The 26,070-nt window shown below is 28.0% G+C and overlaps 1 protein-coding gene and 1 long non-coding RNA gene across 2 annotated transcripts in view; one reads left to right on the top strand and one right to left on the bottom strand.

The window, feature by feature from the left end:
- Window positions 1-551: 551 nt before the first annotated feature.
- On the bottom strand, window positions 552-6,449 carry LOC105252326 (diacylglycerol kinase epsilon). The gene is made up of 11 exons (XM_011259656.3): window positions 6,300-6,449; window positions 5,359-5,580; window positions 4,813-4,984; window positions 4,580-4,710; window positions 2,891-3,038; window positions 2,601-2,818; window positions 2,369-2,514; window positions 2,122-2,290; window positions 1,005-1,185; window positions 806-942; window positions 552-725 (listed from the first exon to the last, which is right to left on the bottom strand). The coding sequence occupies exons 2-11, from the start codon at window positions 5,521-5,523 to the stop codon at window positions 606-608; spliced, it is 1,587 nt and encodes a 528-aa protein (XP_011257958.1). The 5' UTR covers window positions 5,524-5,580; window positions 6,300-6,449; the 3' UTR covers window positions 552-605.
- A 3,238-nt stretch (window positions 6,450-9,687) lies between these two features.
- LOC105252328 overlaps window positions 9,688-26,070 on the top strand; it is a 40,797-nt gene continuing 24,414 nt past the window's right edge. The window contains exons 1-2 of the long non-coding RNA XR_889285.2: window positions 9,688-9,993; window positions 14,013-14,058. This is a non-coding gene — a long non-coding RNA (uncharacterized LOC105252328). The remainder of the gene's footprint in view (window positions 9,994-14,012; window positions 14,059-26,070) is intronic.

The raw sequence follows: 26,070 nt of genomic DNA, 5'->3' as shown, positions 1-26,070 counted from the left end.
CATTTTATATGGATAAAATATGGATAAACATTTTTGATTAAAGTTTCACACATAAATTTCCCTAAATCAAAATTAGTTGCCAATTTCGCATTATTGATGAAAACGAAACATCATCGATTTGATATAAGTATGAAGAACATAAAACGAGAGGATAGAAGAAAGATAAATTAAACGTTAAAAAAAGATTCAAAATTGTTAGAAAAAAATTTTTTAAAAATAAACCCAAATAAACCAAAATATTTTTATTCTCTTATTATTTTATTATTTGTATACTTTTATTATAAATGCAGCATCAATAAATAGAATTATGAAATATTTATAATCATAATTATTTATAATTGTCCATAAAAGATATATAACATTTATATTTAAGTACATTTTCTTGCATCATAACATTGACTAGATTTGTTATCTTCATAAAATATTTCACAATATTATCATATTATAATTATCATAATCGTCGTAAAATAACTAAATTATAACCAGTTTTAGCTATATATATATATATATATATATATATATATATATATATATATATATAATCGAACAATAATATATAAGTAAATATATAATGGTTTTGTGCACATTGATATAATCACGCGTACTCAAAAATTATTGTTCATCAACATAGCTGCTTGATTACAGTATGTTATGTTGAACTCGCAAGGAAGTTGGTACCAAGGCTCACCATCCACTTGCATAGCGCATGATCGCAATAATTTTATCTGTGACAACAATATTCATTATGTGTAGAATTGTGCAGATGCAAGAAGATTTTTTAAAATTGCTAAAACTTTAAAAATACCTTCACCGTTCTAGCTTGACCAATTCTATACGGTGTCGAGAGTCCTATTTGCAGCTGAGCCATTTGGAATGAAGAATAAAGAGCCACTACTTCCAGTTTGCCATCATTAATACTTTGTACTCCTAAATCTTTGTTGTCTGTGAAACAACATATATAATAGTAATATTAACATATTTATGTCTATCGATTATATATTAACCTTCTTCTCCCATTTTCCATAGATCGACACCAGCCGCCCAAGATGGAATGTTAAGTATCACTATGCTTTCAATAGAGGGCAATTCTGCCCTCTTACCGTCCAAATAGACCTCCAAATTTTTATCGAGATCTTTGCATTCTCTTCCCACGACTTGTTGTGTGCCGAAACATAAATACAACATCTGCAATAGATACAAATTGCTTTATTCAACCTGCATATACAGGGTGTCCCAAAAGTCCTGGACCGGTCGAATATTTCATAAACTATGCACTTTAGAAAGAAATGTCTCAGACAAAAGTTGGCTTAAAGGGGGCCATCAGATAGTGGCAATGATTTGACCTTGAAGAATCATTTGAAGGTGACCTTTAGGTCAATTTCTTAAATGGAACCCCCTATTTTTTATTACATATTCATATAACTTATCTCGAGAGCTTTCTAAAACACTATAATAAAATATTTCTTCATTGAGTGCTTTTCGAGTTATAAGGCTTGAAATCATTTCTTAATTTTGCATAAACCATAAAATATCTAGTAAAATATTCATTTTTCAATTATCTTACCTTAATACTTTTATGTACAAAATAATCAGAGGAATCAATTGGTGTAAAGAAAATACATAGTTGTTTTAAAAAAAAGTATGTAATTGCAAATTACATATTTTTTTCTTAAAAACAACTATGTTTTTTCTTTACACCAATTGAATCCTCTCGTTATTTTGTACATAAAAGTATTGAGGTAAGATAATCGAAAAATGAATATTTTACAAGATATTTTACGGTTTATGTAAAATTAAAAAATGATTTCAAGCCTCATAATTCGGAAAGTACTTAATGAAAACTAACTTAATTATAGTGTTTTGGAAAGCTCTCGACGTGAGCTACCAGAATATTTAATAAAAAATAGGGAGTTTTGTTTAAAAAATTGACGGTGATCTTCACGTGACTTGCAAATGACTCTCCCATGTCAAATCATTGCCATCTGATAGCCCCCTTCAAGCCATACAACTTTTGTCTGAAACATTTCTTTCTAAAGCATAGTTTATGAAATATTCGACCGGTCCGGGACTTTTGAGACACTCTGTATAAGTGAGAAAGCCATTTATTTGATAAAAAATTACTTTGTTAAATATCCTATGACTGAAGAGATAAAATCTACTCTCTCTTGTCCGATGAAAATTCAAAGTAACTTGTGCGTCGACACCCACGCTTATGTAATTGTACATAAATAAGGTTTGATATGATCCTCTGAATCCTAGTCCACCATATGGCTTTATTATCACGGACCACCTAAATCATATAAGCTTCATGTACATCCAATTAAATAGGAAAGAAGCGCATATATCTCACTTTTTATTATGTATGTACCTATCAAGCATCACTTTTTCTGCTGTTTGTACCTGCCTCAGGATCTCTATGGGATCCAAGTGCGAATCGTGTTCCTTTCCCCATCCTAATACTCTAGATAAATCGTTGCCTGTTCCCAGGGGAATTATTGCTACAGATGGAATAGACTGTGTCATATAAAAACATTTGTTTGTATTCATATGTGCAAGTGGAAGTATGTGATATATATTAAAAAAAACGAATTTATGTGTACCTGCAACTGAAGTTTATTAATAGTATTCAATAGCCAAGCGATAGTCCCATCTCCGCCAGCTACAAGTATGATAGATGGAGTTTTTCCTAATAAACGACACCATTCTAGAGCAGCGACTGGATCACGCTCAGCTAAATCCGTGATCTGCGCGGGGTTTAATAGTCTTCTAAACAGAGATAAAATTTGATCACCATCATTATTCCCAGCTTTTCTATTTCCTGCACAAAAAGAATCTTGATAATGCGTACATTCCAAGCAATTTTTATTTTTATTCTTTCCTTTTTATTTACCAACAACAATGATGGGATTCCAATCAAGCCAATTCGGTCGTATAATAGAACGAAGATGTAACCTGCGTCTCATTGTGCTACGTCGATTTATCACTTCTAAACTTCCTGGCGGAATAATCATTAATTTGAACTTTCCGAAATCACATATCTGTAAAACAAGTATGCTCTTCCAATCTGTTTTCTTCGCGATGAAACAAAATGTTTTATCGATGGCGCAGCAAAATACTATTCAAGATTACTATTTTTATTATTAAGATAACTTTATTAAGAGACCAAGAAACTTCCTGATAAAAAATTCGTTTAATTGTTTTTAAAAAAGATGAATTTTATACATACTGGGTGTCAGGCCAATCTCTTCTCAAAAAAGCTCTTGTAGCTTATCTCGAGAGCTTTTCAAAACATTATAATAAAGTATTTTTTCATTAATGTTATCATTATATTTGCAATTAATAATTACATTTTTTTTCGAAACAACTATGTGTTTTTTTACACCAATTGATTTCTCTCATTATTTTGTACATAAAAGTATTAAGGTAAGATAAGCGAAAAATGAATATTTTACTAGATATATTTTATGGTTTATGTAAAAATTAAGAAATTATTTTCAAGCCTCATAACTCGAAAAGTACTCGATGAAAAAATACTTTATAGTGTTTTGAAAAGCTCTCGAAATAAGCTACAAGAACTTTTTTTGAGAAGAGATTGCCCCAACATTTTATATACAGGATGTTCCAAAAGTCCGGACCAGTCGAATATTTCATAAACTATGCGTTTTAGAAAGAAATGTTTCAGACAAAAGTTTTATGGCTTAAAGGGGTCCATCAGATAGTGGCAATGATTTGACATGGGAGAGTCATTTGAAAGTCACGTGAAGATCACCGTCAATTTCTTAAATGGAACTCCCTATTTTTTATTAAATATTCTGGTAGCTCACGTCGAGAGCTTTCCAAAACACTATAATTAAGTTAGTTTTCATTAAGTACTTTCCGAATTATGAAGCTTGAAATCATTTCTTAATTTTATATAAACCGTAAAATATTTTGTAAAATATTCATTTTTCGATTATCTTACCTTAGTACTTTTATGTACAAAATAATGAGAGGAATTAATTGGTGTAAAGAAAAAACATAGTTATTTTTAAGAAAAAATATGTAATTTGCAATTAACAATTACATATTTTTTTTTTAAACAACTATATGTTTTCTTTACACCAATTAATTCCTCTCATTATTTTGTACATAAAAGTATTAAGGTAAGATAATCGAAAAATGAATATTTTACAAGATATTTTACAGTTTATATAAAATTAAGAAATGATTTCAAACCTCATAATTCGGAAAGTACTTAATGAAAATTAACTTAATTATAGTGTTCTGGAAAGCTCTGGACATGAGCTATCAGAATATTTAATAAAAAATAGGAGGTTCCATTTAAGAAATTGACGGTGATCTTCACGTGACTTTCAAATGACTCTCCCATGTCAAATCATTGCTACTATCTGATGGCCCCCTTCAAGCCATACAACTTTTGCTTGAAACATTTCTTTCTAAAGTGCATAGTTTATGAAATATTCGACCGGTCCTGGACTTTTGGGACACCCTGTATATTGTAAATGACGTTTGTAACATACGACGCTAAAGAAATAAAAAAGATATATCGATAAAATAAAAAAATATTCTTAATTATTACTTCAGAGAGAGCAGATTTACATGCTTCGTGAACACATCTCTGACACCAACAACACCACCAGTCCGTGAGGCCGGGCTCTATATCACATTCTTCTTCACAGATATAGCACGTGGCAATAAGTGGTAAATTACCTTTAGACAAAATAAAATATTTTTAGGAGCGAAATTTCTAGACAGAGTGAAATATTTTTAGAAGGATATGTGTATTCATCATGTTAGTAAACAATAATACACCTTTGACCCAATGATGCTTCATCGGTTGATCATTATTAAAAGTTATCGCTTTGCATTTTAGCTCTTTATCGGCAAGCTTTATGCAGCCTCGATCCGCACACACACCGCAAGAATCGCAAAAAAGGCCATCAAGATTCAATAATAGAACTTCGCATATACTACAGTAATATGCCTGTATATCAAGATGCATGTATATAAAAAATAATTTTATATATTTCTTTTAATATACCTATTATTACTGTGACTTTATGTTAAATACATATTTTTCTCATGACAAAAAGATTTTTATATGCTATAAAATATATTTTAAATTAAATAAATATTTCAATTCACATGACACACAAGAGATCATGCAGAAAACTATTATTTTCATGTTTCAATTTAGAACTGACTTAGAAAAAATACATTATATTTAAAAATGATCATGAATTGAAATTATTTCGAACCATATTGGAGTAATAGATAATGTTGGACACGGATCTTTTATTTTTTATTGCTATAAGAAACAATCTATCAAAATACTCTCATAAAAATTCTTGAAAATACCTTGATTGTTCCCTTAATTGGCCTCCAATTATGTTCCTTTGTAACATCTCTAATTTGAATGTGAGAATTACTTATTAGATATCGGAAGAAATTAATCGTGAATACACAGAAAATGATGGTAGACAATGTAGATATAATTTTAATATTCAAGTCTTCGCTCCACATAATGTCAAGATAATTTACAAATGGTATTTTATAAATGGTATTCCAAAAATTTATGACCTGAAATTAATGTAATTCCAAGTATAATAAATATATCTTTTTTTAATAAAAAGATATTCTTATTCTATTAAAAGTACACAAAAAGATATTTAAAAACATTTATATTGCAATTAAGTCATTACTTAATGTGCTCTTAACAATACTAATATTTTTGAAATAAATAATGATTTACTCCAATATATTTATTTACTTAAGATATTTTCATAAAATAATGAAAATTATTTATGAATATTTTTATAATTAAATTAATTATTACAAAAATATCACGAATCAGTATGATCAACTTATTAGGAAATTATAAAAAAACCTATTTTTATTGTTTTTCTTAATTTTATATGTATCATTATTTTAATATTTATTATTTGGTATAGGATTAGATTAGATTTTTTAAATATTTAAATATTTATTATTTGTGGTACAGAATTAAATAATTAACTTTAATTGAAAGATACTTATCTTTAGCTTGATATAATTTTTTTAACATCTATGACTTAATATCTCAAATCATGTCAATCGCTATTAGAAGCGGATCAATATTTTTACAATAGTCAGTTCGATATTTGTTTTATGTATTAAAGGGTATAAAATCATGTGAATGTAATAACTCAAATCATTATAAAAATAATGATTTATAATTTTCTCGAATTTTCTTGATAATAACTGATTTAATGTTGCAATAATATGTGATAATATAAAATCAATTTTTAATTCCTACTTACGTTTTTATATGACAGCTACTTTCTTCAAGTCATTTGTACATATTATACATGTATATTTATGTATTATACATCTATACCGTATGTATATTATTTGGTATCGTTTAACCTGTCACTTACAGCTGTTTACAGTTGCTTCTACAAAGATTGCTGATCATGCTTCCTAGGAATAGGTATCTCGATTCTTCTCGATTAGTCGAGATTCGATATTTTTCTCGATTAAAAATCGAGAATATTGTTTCGATGTCTCCAAATTTGATTAATCAATTGCCAATGTTTCTTTTTACGTAATATTATTAATAGAGAGAAGCTTAGAGCGACTATTCCGATATCTTTCATATGATAGACATTTTTTAAATATATGAAGTATAGATGAAAGAGGTGCCTATAGGAACTACATATCAGTCCATTTAAGAACACACTACATCCTTACATCTGTCCAGTTTAATAAGGAGCGCGCTATTTAAATGGAGAAGTCATCAAAATGTTAAGATAACTATTATAAGATACTTACAATTTGAGTTATAAATTGTAAATAAAATTAAAATCAAATTGGAATACTTGTGAAATCATTAAAATGCGATAAAAATGCGTAATTTAGCCAAAATAACATAAAATAAAATAAACTAAAGATATATAATAAATACAATAGTATAAGAATATTCTAAACAATACAATAATATTATATTTTATTAACTAAACTAAATTAAATTAAATTAAAAAAAATTATGATTAAAATTATTTAATATAGAAGACAAACATATATCTTTAATTAATAATGCAATATGAAGTGGAAATGTATAGTTTTATGTTAATAATAAAAATATATAAAATTAAATGATTAGATTTTATATGTTTGCATTTTTCTGCTTTTAGGATATTATGTATGTTTAAAACTATAATTAAAACTATAACTTAAGCAAACTTAAGAAATATTATTTAAAAAATTTACAGATAACAATGCCAATAACAGAAGAAAATTATTGTTATATAATAATTAAAAATTAAAATTGAAATTAAAGTCAAGTTAAGTTAACAAGTAGAATAATATTACATCACACTTACATGCGCGAGAATATTTTTAAAATCTTAATTAATTTCTAGGATAAATTGATTTAAGACTGAGTAAATATTCACATCACATAAGTAAATAATAATGATTTGATCGGATGTGGAAATTCGATATCTTTGAGTAGGTTTTTAATTAATAAAATCTTTGAACATATCAAAGTATTGATATTGTCAGAATATATAATTAATTCTAAAATGATTAATTCTAGGATTCTATAGATCGTACAAAAGTAGGTGAATTTACGATTTCATGGACATTTCCCAAGCTTTCAGTATTGTACTACATCCATTTTAAAAGCACATGGAATCACATAACTATGTTTATTTTCCGATACTGTGAATAAAATTATCTTTGGTTCACAACAATAAATTGTAGAACATGTCTCACATATAGATTTAATTGTATATTTCATTAACTGAGCTTATATTTTCTATTTTAGCATATATATAAACATTGATATACATTATTATTATATTTTTATATACGTATAGAGACGAGGGTGAGGTGGTAAAAAAAAACAGTTTTTTGGATTTTTTTAAATTTTATTTTCAACATAATCTCCACAAAGACTAATACATTTTTCAAAACGGTGCTCTAATGCAGGGATATACCAACTTTATAGTACGATTCGTCGAGCTCCTCAAAATACCCATTTACAGCGTTGACTTCCTCGTTGCTCTTAAGTTTTTTTCCACCGAACCATGTTTTAAGGTTAGGGAATAGATGAGTCGCTGGGTGCTAAATCTGGCGAATAAGACGGTTGGGGAAGCAATTCGAACTTTAATTCGTTGATTTTAGCCATCGTTATCTGTAAATGGGTATTTTGAGGTGCTCGACGAATCGTACTATAAAGTTGGCATCACTGCATTAGAACACCGTGATGAAAAATGTATTAGCTTTGTGGAGATTATGTTGAAAAATAAAATTTAAAAGAATCCAAAAAACTGTTTTTTTCTTTATCAGGCCGGAAACTTATCATCCCACCCTCGTATACTATAGATGATATCCATTACTATAGATGATATCCATTATATAAAGAGAAAACGAAAAAAAAAAGATAATCTTTAACAGATTCAACTTTTCTTGTTTTAAAACAATTTCAGATAATAAAACAATCCTTTTACACAAAATATCCTAATACATTTTTTTATATTTTAATAATTTTTATTAAATGTATATGCAAATGTATATGCACATATAGACACAGAAAAATTCTATATATAATATAAAAAATATTTTCGATAACAAAATTAAGATTTATTTTATTAATTATGAATCAAAAATATAAAGTTTATCAATGCCAAATAATCTTCTTAAAATATACGGTAGTAAAAGAATTTTCTAAAGATACATAATTTTTTTTTAATGCCCAATCATGTTAAGTATATGTTAATTATATACACATAATATTAAAATAATATTAAATATTAGAAATGTATATTAATATTAATAATTTATATACAAATTATAAAGCATAATAATAAAGAAGTATAATATAGGAGAACACGAAGCATTACTATTTTATGTTAAATTATTTACATTAAAAGAACTGTTCTCTAAATTTATTTTTTATGCCATGTATTGATAAGCTTATTTTTAATAAAATTATTATTAATTAAAATTTTAAACTTTATACAAATAAATGATTAAATAATTAATTTTAATGAAAAAATTAGCTTAATATCAAAAGAATTAATATGACATTAAATTTTTTTCTTCTTTAAAATCTAATAAATCTAAATCTATATAAATTTAAAAATTAAATTAAAAAAATAAATCTATTACTTATATCTATGATGAAAATTAAAAATTATATAAGATGAAAATTGTGTATAATTAATTATTATATTTTTTTAAATTTTTATAATTTAAAAAATATTTGCGTATTTTTAATAAAAAGGAAAAAAGAAAAATAGTAAGATATCATATTTTTTTACAATATTTAAATTTCTTTATATTGATTTGTTGAAAAGAAAAAAAGAAAAAAGAAGAGATTGTTGAAAAATAATATAAATTTTATTCTTAAATTAAACTTTGTAGATTTTATTTGCGATATTTCATGTATCAAATTTAATTTAAGATATAAAATACGGAATATTTATTTGTGAATTTTTATCAGACGAAATATCCAATATTTCAGGTAACAACAAATTTGTTGTCATATAAAGGTCGTCTTCACGACGTACAGCGTATTGTTGATATATTTTCACTCAAACTCGTCATTCATACACCGAAACTAGAACAGAAAGGTTGTTGCTTCGTGTATCGTCGAATTATTTTACGAGAAATGCGACTATTTCTTACATTTATTATAATTAGTGACATGTAAGACTATCGAAATAATCTTAATGTATTTTCGCGAGTAATAAGTGTCAAAGTTTTTCTTGGTTTTGACTTGTTGATTCAAAATACAATTCTCACGTGAAACGGAATATTGGTTCACAATCACGAACGTGTTTGCGTAAGTGCCGTACAAAGTGTCGCACGTTTATTATCATCGCATAATGAAGTTTTTCATATTTTCACGAGGAATACAACAAACTCTATAAGTACAATAATTCTAAAAATCTAAGAGGAGGAAAAAATTTTTGGAAATTTCGGGAGCTGATGGAGCATTCTTAAAAGGTGAGTTATTTTATTGATATATTATTTAATTATCACTCTCACACACACACACACACACACACACACACCACACACACACACACACACACACACACACATATTTATTCCTGTGTGTATTTTGTTTGTTTACTTAAACTTAAATAAGAATTACAGGAAAAACGTTTATCCATGGTATATTTAATTAAGAAACATTGTATTAAGAAACATAATATTATATTTTTGGAAATATAATTATTTCATTAAATATTTACTTATTATTTTATTAAATAAAATTTAAAAAATTATTTTAAACGATATGTACATAACCGATTACATTTCGCAAAATTCGCCAGTCGTTTTTGTATGTTGAATATATGAAAAATTTGCAAAAATTCAAGAAAACACGAAAAGATAATAAACTATCATGCTTTTGCAAATAATTGAATAATTTCAATATATTGATTTATTACAATTAAATAAAAAAGATTCTTAATTTAAAATAATACATTTAATTCTTTTAAAATATGAAAAAATTCCCGTAAACTATTAATTTATTTAAACAATTCTTCTCTCTTTTAATCGAAATCAAATATTTTAAATAAATATTAAGCGAAAGAGAGAAAAAAGAAGAGAATGAGAGAAAAAGAGAGAAAGAAACATTAATTAATTACATTACGGATTAATTACATTATGGATTAATTTTTATTAATAATTTAATAAAAAATTAATCCATAATTTTAAAAAACAATATTTCACACACACACACACACACACACACACACACACACACACACACACACACACACACACACACACACACACATATACATATGTACATTCATATAACATTTTTCGATAATAAGAATAATTCATAACAACACAGTATTCGGCCTTGACGACGTATACGCGCTATTGTTTACGTGCCGCAACCTTATCATTCATACAATGTTATTTGAATAGTAAAATATTAATGTGCGAATACATATATTGTCAAATTTCATTTTTAAACACAATCACAATATATATCGAAAAATAATTTGATTATTATAATTAAAATGACTAACTTTTATCAATGATACAAAACTATTATATATTGTGATATATCTTTATCGAAGCAACAAAAAGTAAAAATTATAAAATAAATATAATTATAAATTATATTTATATAAAATTACTTTATAAAAAAATTTTGTAAAATTATAAAATCTTATAAAATCATTTTGTTACGGTCCTTATTTTTATATTTAATAACAATTATCTCTTAATCATACTTAAAGATATTCAAACATATGTACCATGCTTTAAATTTTCTGCTAATTTGAATTGTCATTCAAATTGAGATCATGTAAAACATAAATTGTAAAATCAAATTAAAGAAATTAAATTAAATTAAATTAAATGCACTAAGTAATAGAATAATTTGAAATTTAATAGCGATTTCGGCTGGTCTGCACTGGTGTGCCACCTGTGTAGAGTTGGTGCAAGTGTGTGCAGTGCGTACACACCAACTGGCCGATTACACCAACTGGCTCCAACAAATTTGTGAGAGCCACTTTGTGTACACCCAACATGCACCTGTGCGGTATACGGAGCCCAGACGAATACGCATCTCCAGTGAGGGACTGCACCATTCGACCAGCCGAACATACAACACCCGAAATGTGCAGTCGGTGCAGACCAGCCGAAATCGCTATAAGAAACAGAATATACAGGGTGCTTCCGCAACATACAGATCGGTAAGTCGGGTTGCCTATTTGACGATTGGTCTTCTTTTATCGACCTCGCATAATTGAAAAATAATAAAATCAGAGGATCGATCATGTAATTTTTTTTCGTGAAAAGTGAAAAAATTCCTTGATTGATACCTTGAATGCAAATCTGTAGGGAATAAGGAAAGTGAAATCAGCTTTTAACATTGATATAGTGTAATTGTAATATTTAATAACATAAATAACATTATATAAAGAAGATCTTAAAAATAAAATTCGAAACGCGTTTGCGGAAATCACTCCTCCGATAATTCGGAGAATAAGGAAAAATTTTATGCGGAGGATTGCTTTATGTTTAGAAGAGAATGGCTGTTACATTGAGCATATATTGTGAACATTAAAAAATAGCTTTTTGTTTAAATTCATTATATTTTATCTATGTTATTATATTTCAATTGTGTCATTTTATGTTATTAATGTTATTTAAGTTATTTATGTTATTAAATATAATGTTATTTATGTTATTAAATATTACAATTACACTATATCAATGTTAAAAGCTGATTTCATTTTCCTCATTCCCTACGGATTTGCATTCAAGGTATCAATCAAGGAATTTTTTCACTTTTCACGAAAAAAAATTACATGATCGATCCTCTGATTTTATTATTTTTCAATTATGCGAGGTCGGTAAAAGAAGACCGATCGTCAGATAGGCAACCCGACTTACCGATCTGTATGTTGCGAAAGCATCCTGTATATATTTTGCACAATTTTATTCTGTATTGCTTTATAATATTTTGCGGCGATAATAAATTAATTTGCGTGTTTAACATTTTATTATGATGTAAAGTATTATTGTTTATCGTGAAATTTATTCTATCGAAAAATCTATTGTGTAAACAATCGGCAAATTTAATTCTATTTTCGGATATTGTATAATCGAATAGTTATTTTAAATATTTTAAATTATATATTTATTTACTTATGTTCAAATACACATACCATATCTCAAAAATAAAACAAATTACAAATTATATAAAATAACTCTTCCAACGGATATATCTTGACATTGGTGGAAGGGCTTATGGTTAATACTTGAAAAGTTTATTATAAAGAAGTTAAATATCCAAACGACTCGTGATAATTGCTTTTACAGCATTATCACGAATCGCAAATAACTCCCATGTAGAGAGTGCATTTAATACGTTGAATGCACACACTAATCGGTTTTTAATATGTCGCGAATAATTAATAGTATATATTGATGATTTAGTATATTGTAAAATTTCAATTTTAGCTCGAAGAACAGTCTGATTTAAATTTATTAAAATTAAATCCATTGCTTGTTAAGCGTAGGGTAAAATTATCATCAAATTTCATTTTCGTTTTTTTTCCACTTTAGGTTTAACTCTTGCTTGAAATTACTACGTCGACTTAAAATACGATTCTTGCGTGAAATAAGAGATCGCTTCGCGGTCGCGGAATTCGAGAGTGCCGTTGTAGAGTGTAAAGTGTCACGCGTTCGTTCTTATTGTAAATTCAAGTGCAATTCGAGTGCCGTTTAAGTTTTCGCTCGATTAAGTGAGGGAGTACCGCAAAGTATCGCATGTAATAAATTGAATGAATTTTTCGCAAGTATGTGTGAATTAACGAATTTTGACAGTGCTGACAATTCTGATAAAGGAGGAAGAGGAGGAGGCTTAGGAGAGACATCATACATCGGTAAAACAAGCGTATAAATATTTATTATTAAATATTTATTATTTGTAAATATTTATTATTTGTATATTAGTCGTCATATAAATCGTATACACGCATTAATTCAATTTGTGTACATATATGATTTAGCAAAGAGTATTAAAAAAAGAAATATTATATAAATTTTATAAAAGTTTTTGTTTAAAAAAGATAATTTTTCCAGAATTTATAAAATCATTCTATTATGTATCTGTTAATTATTGTATGCATCACCGAAAAAATTCGGCTGGTATAATAATTTTTAAAATATTAAATATTAAATACTAAATATTAAATATTAAATATTAAATATTAAATATTAAATATTAAATATTAAATATTAAATATTAAATATTAAATATTAAATACTAAATATTAAATATTAAATATTAAATATTAAATATTAAATATTAAATATTAAATATTAAATATTAAATATTAAATATTAAATATTAAATATCAAATATCAAATATCAAATATCAAATATTAAATATTAAATATTAAATATTAAATATTAAATATTAAATATTAAATATTAAATATTATTTTGGGCGCTGCTATAATTTAAAGTTTATATTTTTATGTTACAGATCAACTAATTTTAATAACATCAACTCTGCTGCTACGCATCGATCGGTGAGTGACAAACTTTCATTTTATTTTAAGAGATAATGGATAACATAATGAAAATATATAGATAGATTCGTTGTCTTAAAATGGATATATAGAAAACAAATTATACTTTATGTATAGATTTAGCAGATTTAATAGATTAAATCGAACAATTTTTGATATCTCTCTTTTCTACCAATAATATAATATATTAATATTGCAAAAATAAAAATTATAAAGGATTCTCTCCTTGTTAATAGACAAAAAGTCTGATAACCGTCTTCATGAGGTACACGAAATGATCGCGTGATCGCAAGTTTTGAAGCATTTTATATCGATTTTTCGCGAAGTTATTCTCAAATTATATAAAATTATTATCAAACTCTGTCCAATTTATGAAAGAGTGATCGTATAAGTGTGCGCAGGAATGCGGGGAGTAGATAGGTCGCGGCTACTACGCGCACGATAACACAGGTACACAAAGTTAATTTGCTCAGTCACGTGAGTACCGCGCGAGCGTTCAGTCACGTGCGCAAATCAGCTGTTCATCCTCACATCGTGCGATTCACGTGACTCGCATGCCTGCAATCGCTCGTTTTCGTCTGTATCATCGATAGAAATACCTCCGATAAAAAAAATCACAGCGAGTTGAGGCAAAAATATTGCAAAATATCAAAGTCGAAAATATAAGGCGATAATATTATCTTTATATTATTGCATACACAATACATATATGTAAAAAATATATAGCAAATTCTTTTTTTTAAACTTATAATATATTTAATACAGTAAAATTTACAATAATTATAATATTTGTATATAAAATATTTTAACATTTATGTGTACATTCTGTGTGTTTAAAATATATAAAATTATTTATTATTAATTATTTATATTAATTATTTATATAATTATTTATATTATTATTAATTATTATAAAATTATTTATTATTAATTATTAATATAGAAAGAAAATTAGATTTTTCTAATTTTATAATATTTTATACAGAAGTTTTCCATAAAATCAACTAAATTTTTAAAGTGAGAATTTTTTTAAAATTTAGAGTTATCCCTTTCGTTAAAATTATGTGACTCGTATTTTATTTCTTTAACAAAAATTTATATTTATTTAAATTTATTCTTAAATCAGCTCTTCTTAATTAACACTTTTTTAAAAATTATTTACCACCTTTTTTTTAAGATTCTTATTAAAAACAATTACATTATCTCAATAAATCAAGCAAATTTTAGATAACATTTCTTCTAAAATGTGTTCTATTAATCCTTTAAACGTATTATAAAGTCTGAAAGAGATAAGTGTCAATTGCCAAAATCTATTTCTAACTATTTCCAATCGAAAATGCTGTTTTCTCTTTATCAGGCAAATAGATATTTATATATTCAAATATATATATATTCACTAGTACCTACTCTTTAAATCTAAAGAAAGAGAATAAGAGAAATCAAAGTTAAAGTAGTGAAATCAAATTATTAAAATTAAGAATATCATATAATCTATAAGAGAAAGTGAATAAAAATCTTTTACGTCGCGGATTTCAACTTTCTATAATTTCAACTTTCAACTTATAATTCAATTTCAACTTATTACTCAACTTTCTATAATTCACACAAAAATAGATAAATCCATCATTATTTTAATCAAAACCGCAAGTGACATGCATGAGTTGTGAAATTTCTTAATCACTTGTTTTTCATATCTTTAATAATTTCTTCAATAATCCTTCACCTTAAATTCACCTTAAATCATCTAAACTTTTTAAAATGTATATTATATATATATATATATATATATATATATATATATATATATGTATGTATGTATGTATGTATATATGTATATATGTATATATGTATGTATGTATAATAAATATTGAATAAAATAATTTTTATTTTTATTTAATATTTATTATGTTATTATCAAAGAATTATCGTTTCAAAAATATAAACAAAATTAATAATTAGTTAATCTAGTATGTCTTCGAGAAATTGTTATTTTTTATTTGATAGTCAATTTTGAACAAAACTTTGCGTAGCTTGAGAAATGCGCTGTTCGCTACCGCCCTCTCGAAATGCTACAGCTAGATTACGAAACGTAAGACTGCATATCTAGAATGCATGATAATAGAAGAAATATACTTACATATATTTATTTTACCGCATTTTTAAATTATATTAGACATTATTATTTATAAGTCTTTCAAAAAGTTATTAAAGTATTAATTCATTAAAATATAACGTGTCGGATTTGCTTAATAATTATATTATTATATTATTATATAATTATATTATTGATAATAATATATAATTATATTATTATATATAATTATATATAATAATTAAATTATATATTATATATTATATTATATATAAATAAATTATATATTAATAATAATATAATTATATAGCTTTAATTATTATATAATAATTAAAGTTATTATATAATTATTATATAATAATTAAAGCTATATAATTATATTATTATCAATTTTATATGAATTGTATATATTGAAATTGGATATTTTTTTCTAAATTATATTAATTTTGTATTCGTACGATTTATAAATATAGTAATGATCAAAGATTAATTGATGAAAGAAGTATTAATTCTAATATAATTTATAATATACATTATATATATTCATATTTAAAAGATTTCTCGAAAACATTTTAATTGCGCTTAGAGATATTATTAAAATTTTCTCTGGCATTCTATTGCTATAAGATGTCAAATATAGTAAAGATGTAGCATTAAATAATTTATTTTCTTCAATTAGCTTACTTTAAAAAGACTATGTATTAAAAGTGAAAAAATAGATTTACAGCGTGAACACACACAATATAGATACAAAATCATGCTTAGAAAAAATTTTATTTATTTGAAAAGAAATTAGTGGCACAAAAGTATTAATCAAATGAGATAACAATAAAATGCCTTCATACAATTACATTACTTCATACAAATACAATGAAATGGTTTTCATATTTTCTGTAACATATGAATTTTAAAGTAATGTTCAATTTCGAGTAACGTTCACGTAACATTTTAAAGTAATTCTAAAACGAATCAATTATTTGTAAGAGAAAAGAGTTCTTCTTTATCGCGTATCAAGAAGCTCTTTTCTTCACCTCGTCGGGATATTTTATCATAGAGAGATGGCGCCTCGACGACTATCAGAAGATCTCATCGTCGTCATCGTCATCATCATCATCTTCATCGTCATCATCATCATCTTCATCGTCATCATCATCATCTTCATCATCATCATCATCATCATGATCATTATGATCATCATCCATAGGTCACTTCCTGTACTTACACTATCGCCTCTTGCTACGGTTGACCTCCCGATCAGTCGGTTACTAACTTAGTTGAAGGAGGACGTGCTTACCTCACTGTCGAAAACGACGGCTGCTGTTTGCAAATTGGTCACGGTCGTGTACCGCAGTCATCTTTCCTAAGTCAGCCAGTCCGACGTCGGCAAATATGATCGTGAGGTCGCGAAGCGGGTGAACGGGTTGACGTGACGCGCATCCGAGCGTGCGAGACTTACAAGATTGATCTATCATTGTCTTGTCTGGCCGCCGTCTGGACGGTTGATTGCCATCGCGGCAAATATTATTATCTTCCCAGAATTCCCGCGTCCGATTTCGCGTCGTCTCACAACTGCAACTGCTTTGTGGGAAAATCATCGGTATTGAATTTTATTTTGCACACAATTATATATAAGTCATAAAGTTAGGAAATTTCCAAAGGAATTTGATTTAAAAGTGAAAAGTAACCGAAAATTAAAAAAAAAAAAGATAGAAAATAATGCAATCTCAAGATTTATGATATATAATATAATAGATTTTTTTATAAATAATATTTTGAATAAATAATTATATATTTATAATACTATGTTAGAAATAGAGGAATACAAAATAATTCAGTAGCATTGATATATTGATACTGCTTAGCCATATGATTGATGAACTCATAACTTTACAAGACAATTTCTATTCTATTTAATAACGCGATATAATGTTCGAATGAAGATCTTAATAGTAATCGTCAAATTTACTTTTACCATTTTATTATGATACGTTAAGGAAAAGAAAATTATTAGATTTTTTTTTAAGTAATATATATGTAACTATAAGAGGTTTCTCGAAATTGATATTTATTGTTATTTCTTTTATTGAAATGATGGAAAGAGTTTAAATAAATATTAAATTTGCATATGTAGAAAAATTATTTCTTAAAATTTTAGAATATTCCAATTTTAAGTTTCATCTATATTTTTAAAATTTATAGCAAAAAAATAAGAATCGATGTTGCATGAAATTCCAATCTATTTCTTAGAACCCAGAAACACGTGAGCATTTTACAAAAAACAATCATCAAAAATCAATTATAATCTCGATATTCATATAATATCTATATAGCTACTGTATCTTCTAAACATAAATTATTATGTTTCCAATTGTATACAAGTTTAATAACTTTTATCTCGGTTTTAGTTTCTAAAATTTTTAAACAAAAAATTTATAAAAGAACTTACACACAGATGTCTGTGAGTAGCTTTTTTATATCAAATAAAGAAATAAAATATTCGTTCTCGAAAATTATATCTGATTGATTCTAATAATATCACACTAAGAAAAATCGTTTGATTGTACCAACAAGATGTACTCGTATACGATTGAAGGCATTTTAATTAAATCAAACAAGAATTTCTAGTTATCGTAAGATAAAACTCGATAAGACTCAATTTTTTTATAATGAGAACTTTTAATAGATTTTACTATAAGGATTTAGTAGGGTTAGTATTTTCTGATTGGATCTATAAAATTTCTTGTTACATTAATTTCTTTGCTTGCCGCTAGGCGGTGAGCCACTCTTAACTTAACTCATATTCAATATTTGCTATAAAATATATATAAAGAACTAATGTTAACATTAAATCCAAAGTATATTTTTTTTCTCTTAGGAGCAGTAGTGCCAGAAAGAGGGCACTAGCTCTCTGATTGTGTGTGTTTGAGCTGCATTCTCTTCTTGCATCACTGTTTATGAGTTTAATTTCTAACAAATTGAACTTTAAAATAATTTATTCAATAATCTTGATTGAACTTATGTGATAATCATGTTGGAATTCAGAATATCAAACAGACTTTTGAGATTAGATGGAAAAAATTTTAGACGACTTGGTCATACTGGTTGAATCTACCAGAATTCTAATTAATGCAACCCAAAAGATTTTTTCTCAGTGCATGTTTCAATATCACTGCACAATTCATCATTTATCAATATAAGTAAAATTGACTGATTCCCCATCATCTCAAAGCATAATCTCTGCTCTTCAACGTTGAAAAATAAAGATGCAAAGTAGGACGTGTGCATTTCGTTTGGACATCGAGAAAAAGATAGGAAAAAGAATAGAGAATCGAGGAAGCGGGGAAGAGGAATAATACGGACTAGCAGTGAAGACGAGAGAAAGAAAAAGAGAGAAAGAAAGAAGAAAAGAAATAAAGAAAGAGAAGGAGAACGAAGAGTTCGCGGTGTACGCGGCTTGATTGAATGCGGATGTGCGTGCAGCCGGTGGCCGGTGGTCGACAGCCCACGAATCGGGGGAAAATTATGGGTAGGTCCTCTTTCTCGTACATGCCGGTGGTTTGATGCTATCTGCCTTCCGGGAATTTCGCGGTATAAATAGGAGGGCCGGGGTAGTATATGTATGTATGCGCGTGTATTTGTTCCGGCACGACTGCACCCGCAGTTGCAGCGGACTCTCCGTCGCGGTGGAGAAGCAGAAGCGGCACCCGAATATTCGGCATCCGCGCGATTTATGCACCCCTCTTGTGCCGCTGCAAAACGGAATTCCAGCCGGCACGAAAGCCACCGTCGCCGCTGCTTCTTGGTTGCTGTTTTAATTGCAAACAGCACCGGCGATCGGTGCGTTCCGGTCCGCCACGAAGCTTTCAACTCGGCGCCGCTCGTTCGCCCCCTTTCAGCCCTTGTCCCAACTTCCCGCGCCTCGATTTCGCGATTCCGAGTCCCTTCGCGCTGAAATTACAGAATAATTGCCGGGTAGCGTCGTTATCTGGGATCGTGGTTTACTCGTTACTGCTCAGGATTTTTACGCGATAATAAATCCCGATGTGTCATCAGCGAATATGCGAGCCGGTGCGTTTGACAGTTCGTGGTTTCTGAAATTATCACTGCACACGCTTACATAGTATGATTATCGGAATAAAAAATTTTATCGGGAAGATAAATATGTGTATACTGAGCGCAAGACGCGCTTTTAGAAGATCGTCTGTCTACAAGCATCTGTATCTACTGACGTAAATGGTGCGATATTTGATATGAAATTATGGATTATTATTATTATTATATATTCTTTTTTTTAAACAATCATTTTCTAATAATGTCACATATTAAGCACAATGAGATTAAAAAATGTATACGCATTTTCCAAATTTTATTTCATTTCTGTTATGACAAGTAAAAAAAATCAATATTTTATATTCTTGAAATTTAATTTGCCATTTAATGAATTATTTGCCATTAATAGCCATTTAATGAATCATTTGTGATTTTTTAATGTAAAAAAATAATTATTACTAATAATGAAAAATCCATGTTTTAGTTTAAAAGTAATTATCGTCTACCGAATTATTTGAATTTTTTTTTATATAAGAAAAAAATAACAGGCCTGCGAAAAAGGGAGTCAAAAATGTTTTTTAAGATGCAATAGTGATTTTTGGCGTAATTTTGTGCGCTGAATCCGAATCTGGCCGCCGAATTTGCGTAGCACGTCAGGTTTTTGAGTTATTTGTAGTTGAATAGCCGAAAAATCGCTATTTTGGCCAATTTCATGAATTTATTGTGAATAACCCAAATTTTTTGAAATATTTCTGTCAATGGCATCGTATAGTACTCACTTTCATCTTTCGAATCCACTTTCGATTACCCCGCCGCACAATTTTTTTTCGCTCAGATATACAAGTTATAAGACTGGTCATGCATAGGGATTTAATAAGCCATTCTAAATCAACCGTGCCACCTCTTTATTTCACTACGAATCAAAATTAGAGTAAAAATATACATTTTTAAATACCTTCTGTCACCTTTTGAAACTAAAAATGGCGCATCCAATATGGCGAATAGAATCACAATAAAAAGGCATAAAATTTAGAAAAATGTATCAAAATGTGTAAGAACTGTATTAGACATTTCTTTACACTATTTTATTGGTCAACCGAACCTGACATATGTCAGTCTTTTCAAATTTCAAGATCATGGATCTACCATATTGATGTTTATATAAATATTCTTTAACATCATACTTATACAGGGTGACCCATTTTAACTTAGGCAGCCAAATAACTCGAAAAATAAGCACACTACGAAAAAATGGTTAGAATCAAAATTTCGTCATTTCGAGGGGGACGTACAATGACGTTAAAATCAGCCCCCCCACCCCTCCCCCTGGGCGGTGAGAGGGAGGCAAGTTTGAAATCTTAAATGGGAACCCCTATTTTTTATTGCATATTCCTGTAGCTTATCTCGAGAGCTTTCCAAAACACTATAATTAAGTACCTTTTTATTAAGTACTTTTTGAGTTATAAGGCTTGAAATAATTTCTTAATTTTACATAAACCATAAAATATCTAGTAAACCATTCATTTTTCGATTATCTTACCTTCATACTTTTATGTACAAAATAATGAGAGGAATCAATTGGTGTAAAGAAAACATACAGTTGTTTTTAAGAAAAAATATGGAATTGTTAATTGCAAATTACATATTTTTTTTTTTTTTTTTTTTTTTTTTTAGAAACAAATATTTTTTATTATATTTCATATTTTTTCTTAGAAACATAGCTATGCATTTGAAAGGCGAAAGTGAGTATTATACGATGCCATTGGCAGAAATATTTCAAAAAATTTGGTTTCCTCGCAATAAATTCATGAAATTGGCCAAAATAGCGATTTTTGAGACATTCAATTATAAATTACTCGAAAACGTGACGTGCTACGCAAATTCGATGGCCAGATTCGAATTCAGCTCACAAAATTACGTCGGAAATCACTATTGCATCTTAAAAAAAAACCTCGCAGGCCTGTGTTATTTGTGAATTGTAAAAAAATAATTATTACTAATAATGAAAAATCCATGTTTTAGTTTAAAAGTAATTATCGTCTACAGAATTATTTGAAATTTTTTTTTATATAAGAAAAAAATAATTATTACCAATTTTATTAAGTATTATCGACACTGTTTACACACATGTTTCTATTTTCGTATTCACTGCAAATGAATTACTCTTGAATCGATTAAATTTTATTTTATATGCTTGATGAAAACAGAACATTTCTGAGTGATAGAAAAGTAACCAAATTCCTCGTCCCAAAGAAAGAAAGAGAAGGAAGAGGGGAGGGGGGAAGAGGAAAACTGACAAGCTATTCCTCCCCCATATCGACGTCATTCGATAAAATTGACACACAAATGTGAGCTACTAGCATCCCTTTTGTTGATGCAGTCCCTCTCGCTAACCCTTTAATCCCGACAACCGGTGGAGAGAAGGAGTGCAGCGCGGCTGACTACTTTACACTTGGAGGCTCTACCTGCTTGCCTACCTGCGTGAAAAGGGGAGGGGTTACTAAAGTATTGTATGGCCTCCCCAAGCCCCATAAGGATAGCCCTCAGACACGCACCCCTGTTATCGTATGCGTATGCATTTTCCATTCTCTTTTTTTCGCTAGTGCGTGCGCGGGAGAGTTTGCAGCCCTTATATGTGCAGTGAAGGTGAAGGGGGCATCGGGTAACACGGGCAGGCAGCCACCCAAACGACCGAAACCTGAATGCTCACTCGAAGACATGACTTGTAGTGTTCATGTAATGTTCTTCTTTCTTTCCTTTACACACGCTTTTTTTTCGTTCCGCTTTGGTTCTTTCCTTCTTCCCTTTCTTTTTCTATTCCAGTGATTATCTAAAAACACACCTGTATTTACGATCTCTAAGAACCTTCTTATTTTTTGCGATTATCATCCGTAATCCAATTGTGGACTGCACAGATATATTCTAACCCTTGACTGATCATCTTTAAAATCTAAACGTAAATCTTTTCTATTACAATTTTTCGTGTGTATTAAATAAATTAATAAATTTTTATACGCGTTATCATATGCTAATTGAATATAAACGGATAAATTATGTATTTTATTAATCGGAATCGATCAATAAGAGAACGTATGTTTTTTATCGGCAATGAAAGCGTGGGGCGTCTGTGACGAGGAGAGAGAAATTCGGAATCGCAATGTCTTCGCCAACATATAACATACCATGAGTGTTCCGGAGCTAAACCTAGAGTGCTAGAAATATACCTCAAGTTAATTCAAGTACATCGCCTTCGCTGTCGCTATGTACGTTCCCTCTTTTCCTTCTTGTATTAGCGAGCTTCTTTCTAACGTGAACATGAAAATTACTTTAACTTTCGCTTATACTGAGGAAAAAATTATCTTGAAATAAAAAAATTTTAGTTAACTCAAGAAAGCTATTTATTCGGTGGGTACTAATCACGTATTTACTTGTGTTCAAAACGTCTGTTTGCTTAAGTTAAGTTATTTACATATGTTTAAAAAAATATATATGCTTAAAAAAATATAATTTTTAATTAAATATTTTTATTTTAATTTTACAAAATATTTATTAAAATGCATTTTTTATTCCCAAAAATTTTGAATTTTTTAATTTAAAAAAATAATATATTGAATTTAATAAATTATAGTATATATTTTACGAAAATAGTATTTAAATATAAAAAATATATAAATGAAAATAATGTACTTAATATAACATGCATATTTAATTAAAATTAAATGATTTTGCTTAAATGAACTAAACAGTTCCTTCCATTTAAAGTAAAAGTTTGAAGAAAACAAATTTATTTGATTTAAAAAAATTTTTCCCTCAGTGTACAAATCATCATCCACCTATAGCTACAAATTGTAATTGTGAGTTTCTCGCTTAATTATAAATCTAGCATAAGTAACAAATTATATGTCAGACAAATATTAACATTAGATTACAAGAGATTAGATCAAATTTCTGTATCTTTGAACAAACTATATTCTTTAAACATAATGTATATATGAGGAGTTATCTGATTGCACTGTTATGTGCACTTTGTTCAAGAAGAAGTAGCATTCTTTCACACACCCTCGCGATTTAAACTCAATGTCTTCTTTTAGATTTTTCATCGTTTCGACCCTTCGTGAAAGCCAGCAAGTTGATGTCCCCTAAGTAGAAGATACCACTTTATCCACGCCCTCGATCAAAGGGATAAGTTGTTGGATACATATACTTGCAAATACTATTATTCCAATCATTATCATTTTCCTTATACTTTCCTTCATTCACTTCAAATCATCAACGCGCGCTAATCGCGTATAAATTCATTTAGTCCTATATTAATAAGCTACTAATGAACCTTTGATCTATTTAATATTTGAGATTAAATCGATTTGTAATTGAAATCTTGATGAAAGAGAAAACCTTTACACATTGAATAAAAGGAAATATAAAAACAATGCGTAGATTACAAATTTAAATTAGGATGAGAAATACATGTTTTTAAAAATTGCGTTATATATAATATAAAGTGATGACAGGAAACTGCAAAAGCAAAATAAAAGCGCTCACGCGAGCAGTTTAGCAAAATTCAATATTAAGAATGTTTTGTATGCACAATCCCAGCAAAAAATAGCTGAAAATCAATATTGACGAATATCCACTTTTGATGTATTTTGAGTATGAAAAATTGTGTGAAATATTACAATTTGATCTTAGCTACAGCGCAGAGATATACTTTTTAATATTTATTGCGTTTTTACTGAAATATTCCGAATTTTGTTAATCAAAATGATTAACTTTTAGCAGAGAATTTCGCCTTATGACAGATACATGGCTAACTTCATTGAATTATATTTAATATCTTTTTAACCAGTTAGTATTTGTATAATATTATTTGACCAAATGTTTCTTCTATATCTAAACTTTTGCAAATTTTAAACAAATTCTAAATATTATTTCCATGTGTTTTTGTCATTTAAATCGACATGGTTATACGTTTCCCATAAGAACACAAGTTAATTAGATGCAAATTATAATTCTTATAACTTGTGAATGCTTTAGTGAATCGATTTAAAAATTGTACCGAAGATTCTAAACATATGTAAAAACATTTTGTACAAAAATTATACCGAAGATTCTAAACATATGTAAGAACATTCTGTTATTTGTATTAATTGTAGTTATTTGTAGTTGAATAACCGAAAAATCGCTATTTTGACCAATTTCATGAATTTATTGTGAGTAAACCAAATTTTTTGAAATATTTCTGCCAATAGCATCGTATAATACTCACTTTCGCCTTTCAAATCCACTTTCGATTCCGCTGCACGATTTTTTTTCGCTGAGATATATAAGTATGACGTTATAAGAAAATTTACGTTAAAGAAAATTTATATAGACATCAATATGGTAGATCCATGATCTTGAAATTTGAAAAGACTGACATATGTCAGGTTCGGTTGGTCAAAAAAGTATTGTAAAGAAATGTCTAATACAGTTGTTACACATTTTGGTACATTTTTCTAAATTTTATGCCTTTTTATTGTGATTCTATTCGCCATATTGGATGCGCCATTTTTAATTTCAAAAGGTGACAGAAGGTATTTAAAAATGTATATTTTTACCCTAATTTTGATTCGTAATGAGATAGAGAGGTGGCACGGTTGATTTAGAATGGCTTATTAAATCCCTATGCATGATCAGTCTTATAACTTGTATATCTGAGCGAAAAAAAATCGTGCGGCGGGATAATCGAAAGTGGATTCGAAAGATGAAAGTGCGTACTATACGATGCCATTGATAGAAATATTTCATAAAATTTGGGTTACTCACAATAAATTCATGAAATTGGCCAAAATAGCGATTTTTGAGTTATTCAACTACAAATAACTCAAAAA

The sequence above is a fragment of the Camponotus floridanus genome, unplaced genomic scaffold (genome assembly GCF_003227725.1).
Source record: "Camponotus floridanus strain SB8 unplaced genomic scaffold, Cflo_v7.5 scaffold51, whole genome shotgun sequence".
NCBI lineage: Eukaryota > Metazoa > Arthropoda > Insecta > Hymenoptera > Formicidae > Camponotus > Camponotus floridanus.
The sequence above is the reverse complement of the archived record's forward strand: the minus strand, read 5'-3'. Positions and strand labels throughout refer to the sequence as shown.

Excerpts from the sequence above, each read along its gene's own strand:
- LOC105252326 (XM_011259656.3), bottom strand. The coding sequence starts at position 5,523 with ATGTGGAGCGAAGACTTGAATATTAAAATTATATCTACATTGTCTACC. Across the intron at positions 943-1,004 it reads ATGGAAAATGGGAGAAGAAG|ACAACAAAGATTTAGGAGTA; the intron begins GTTAATATATAA and ends GTTGTTTCACAG. Across the intron at positions 726-805 it reads GTCAAGCTAGAACGGTGAAG|ATAAAATTATTGCGATCATG; the intron begins GTATTTTTAAAG and ends TTGTTGTCACAG.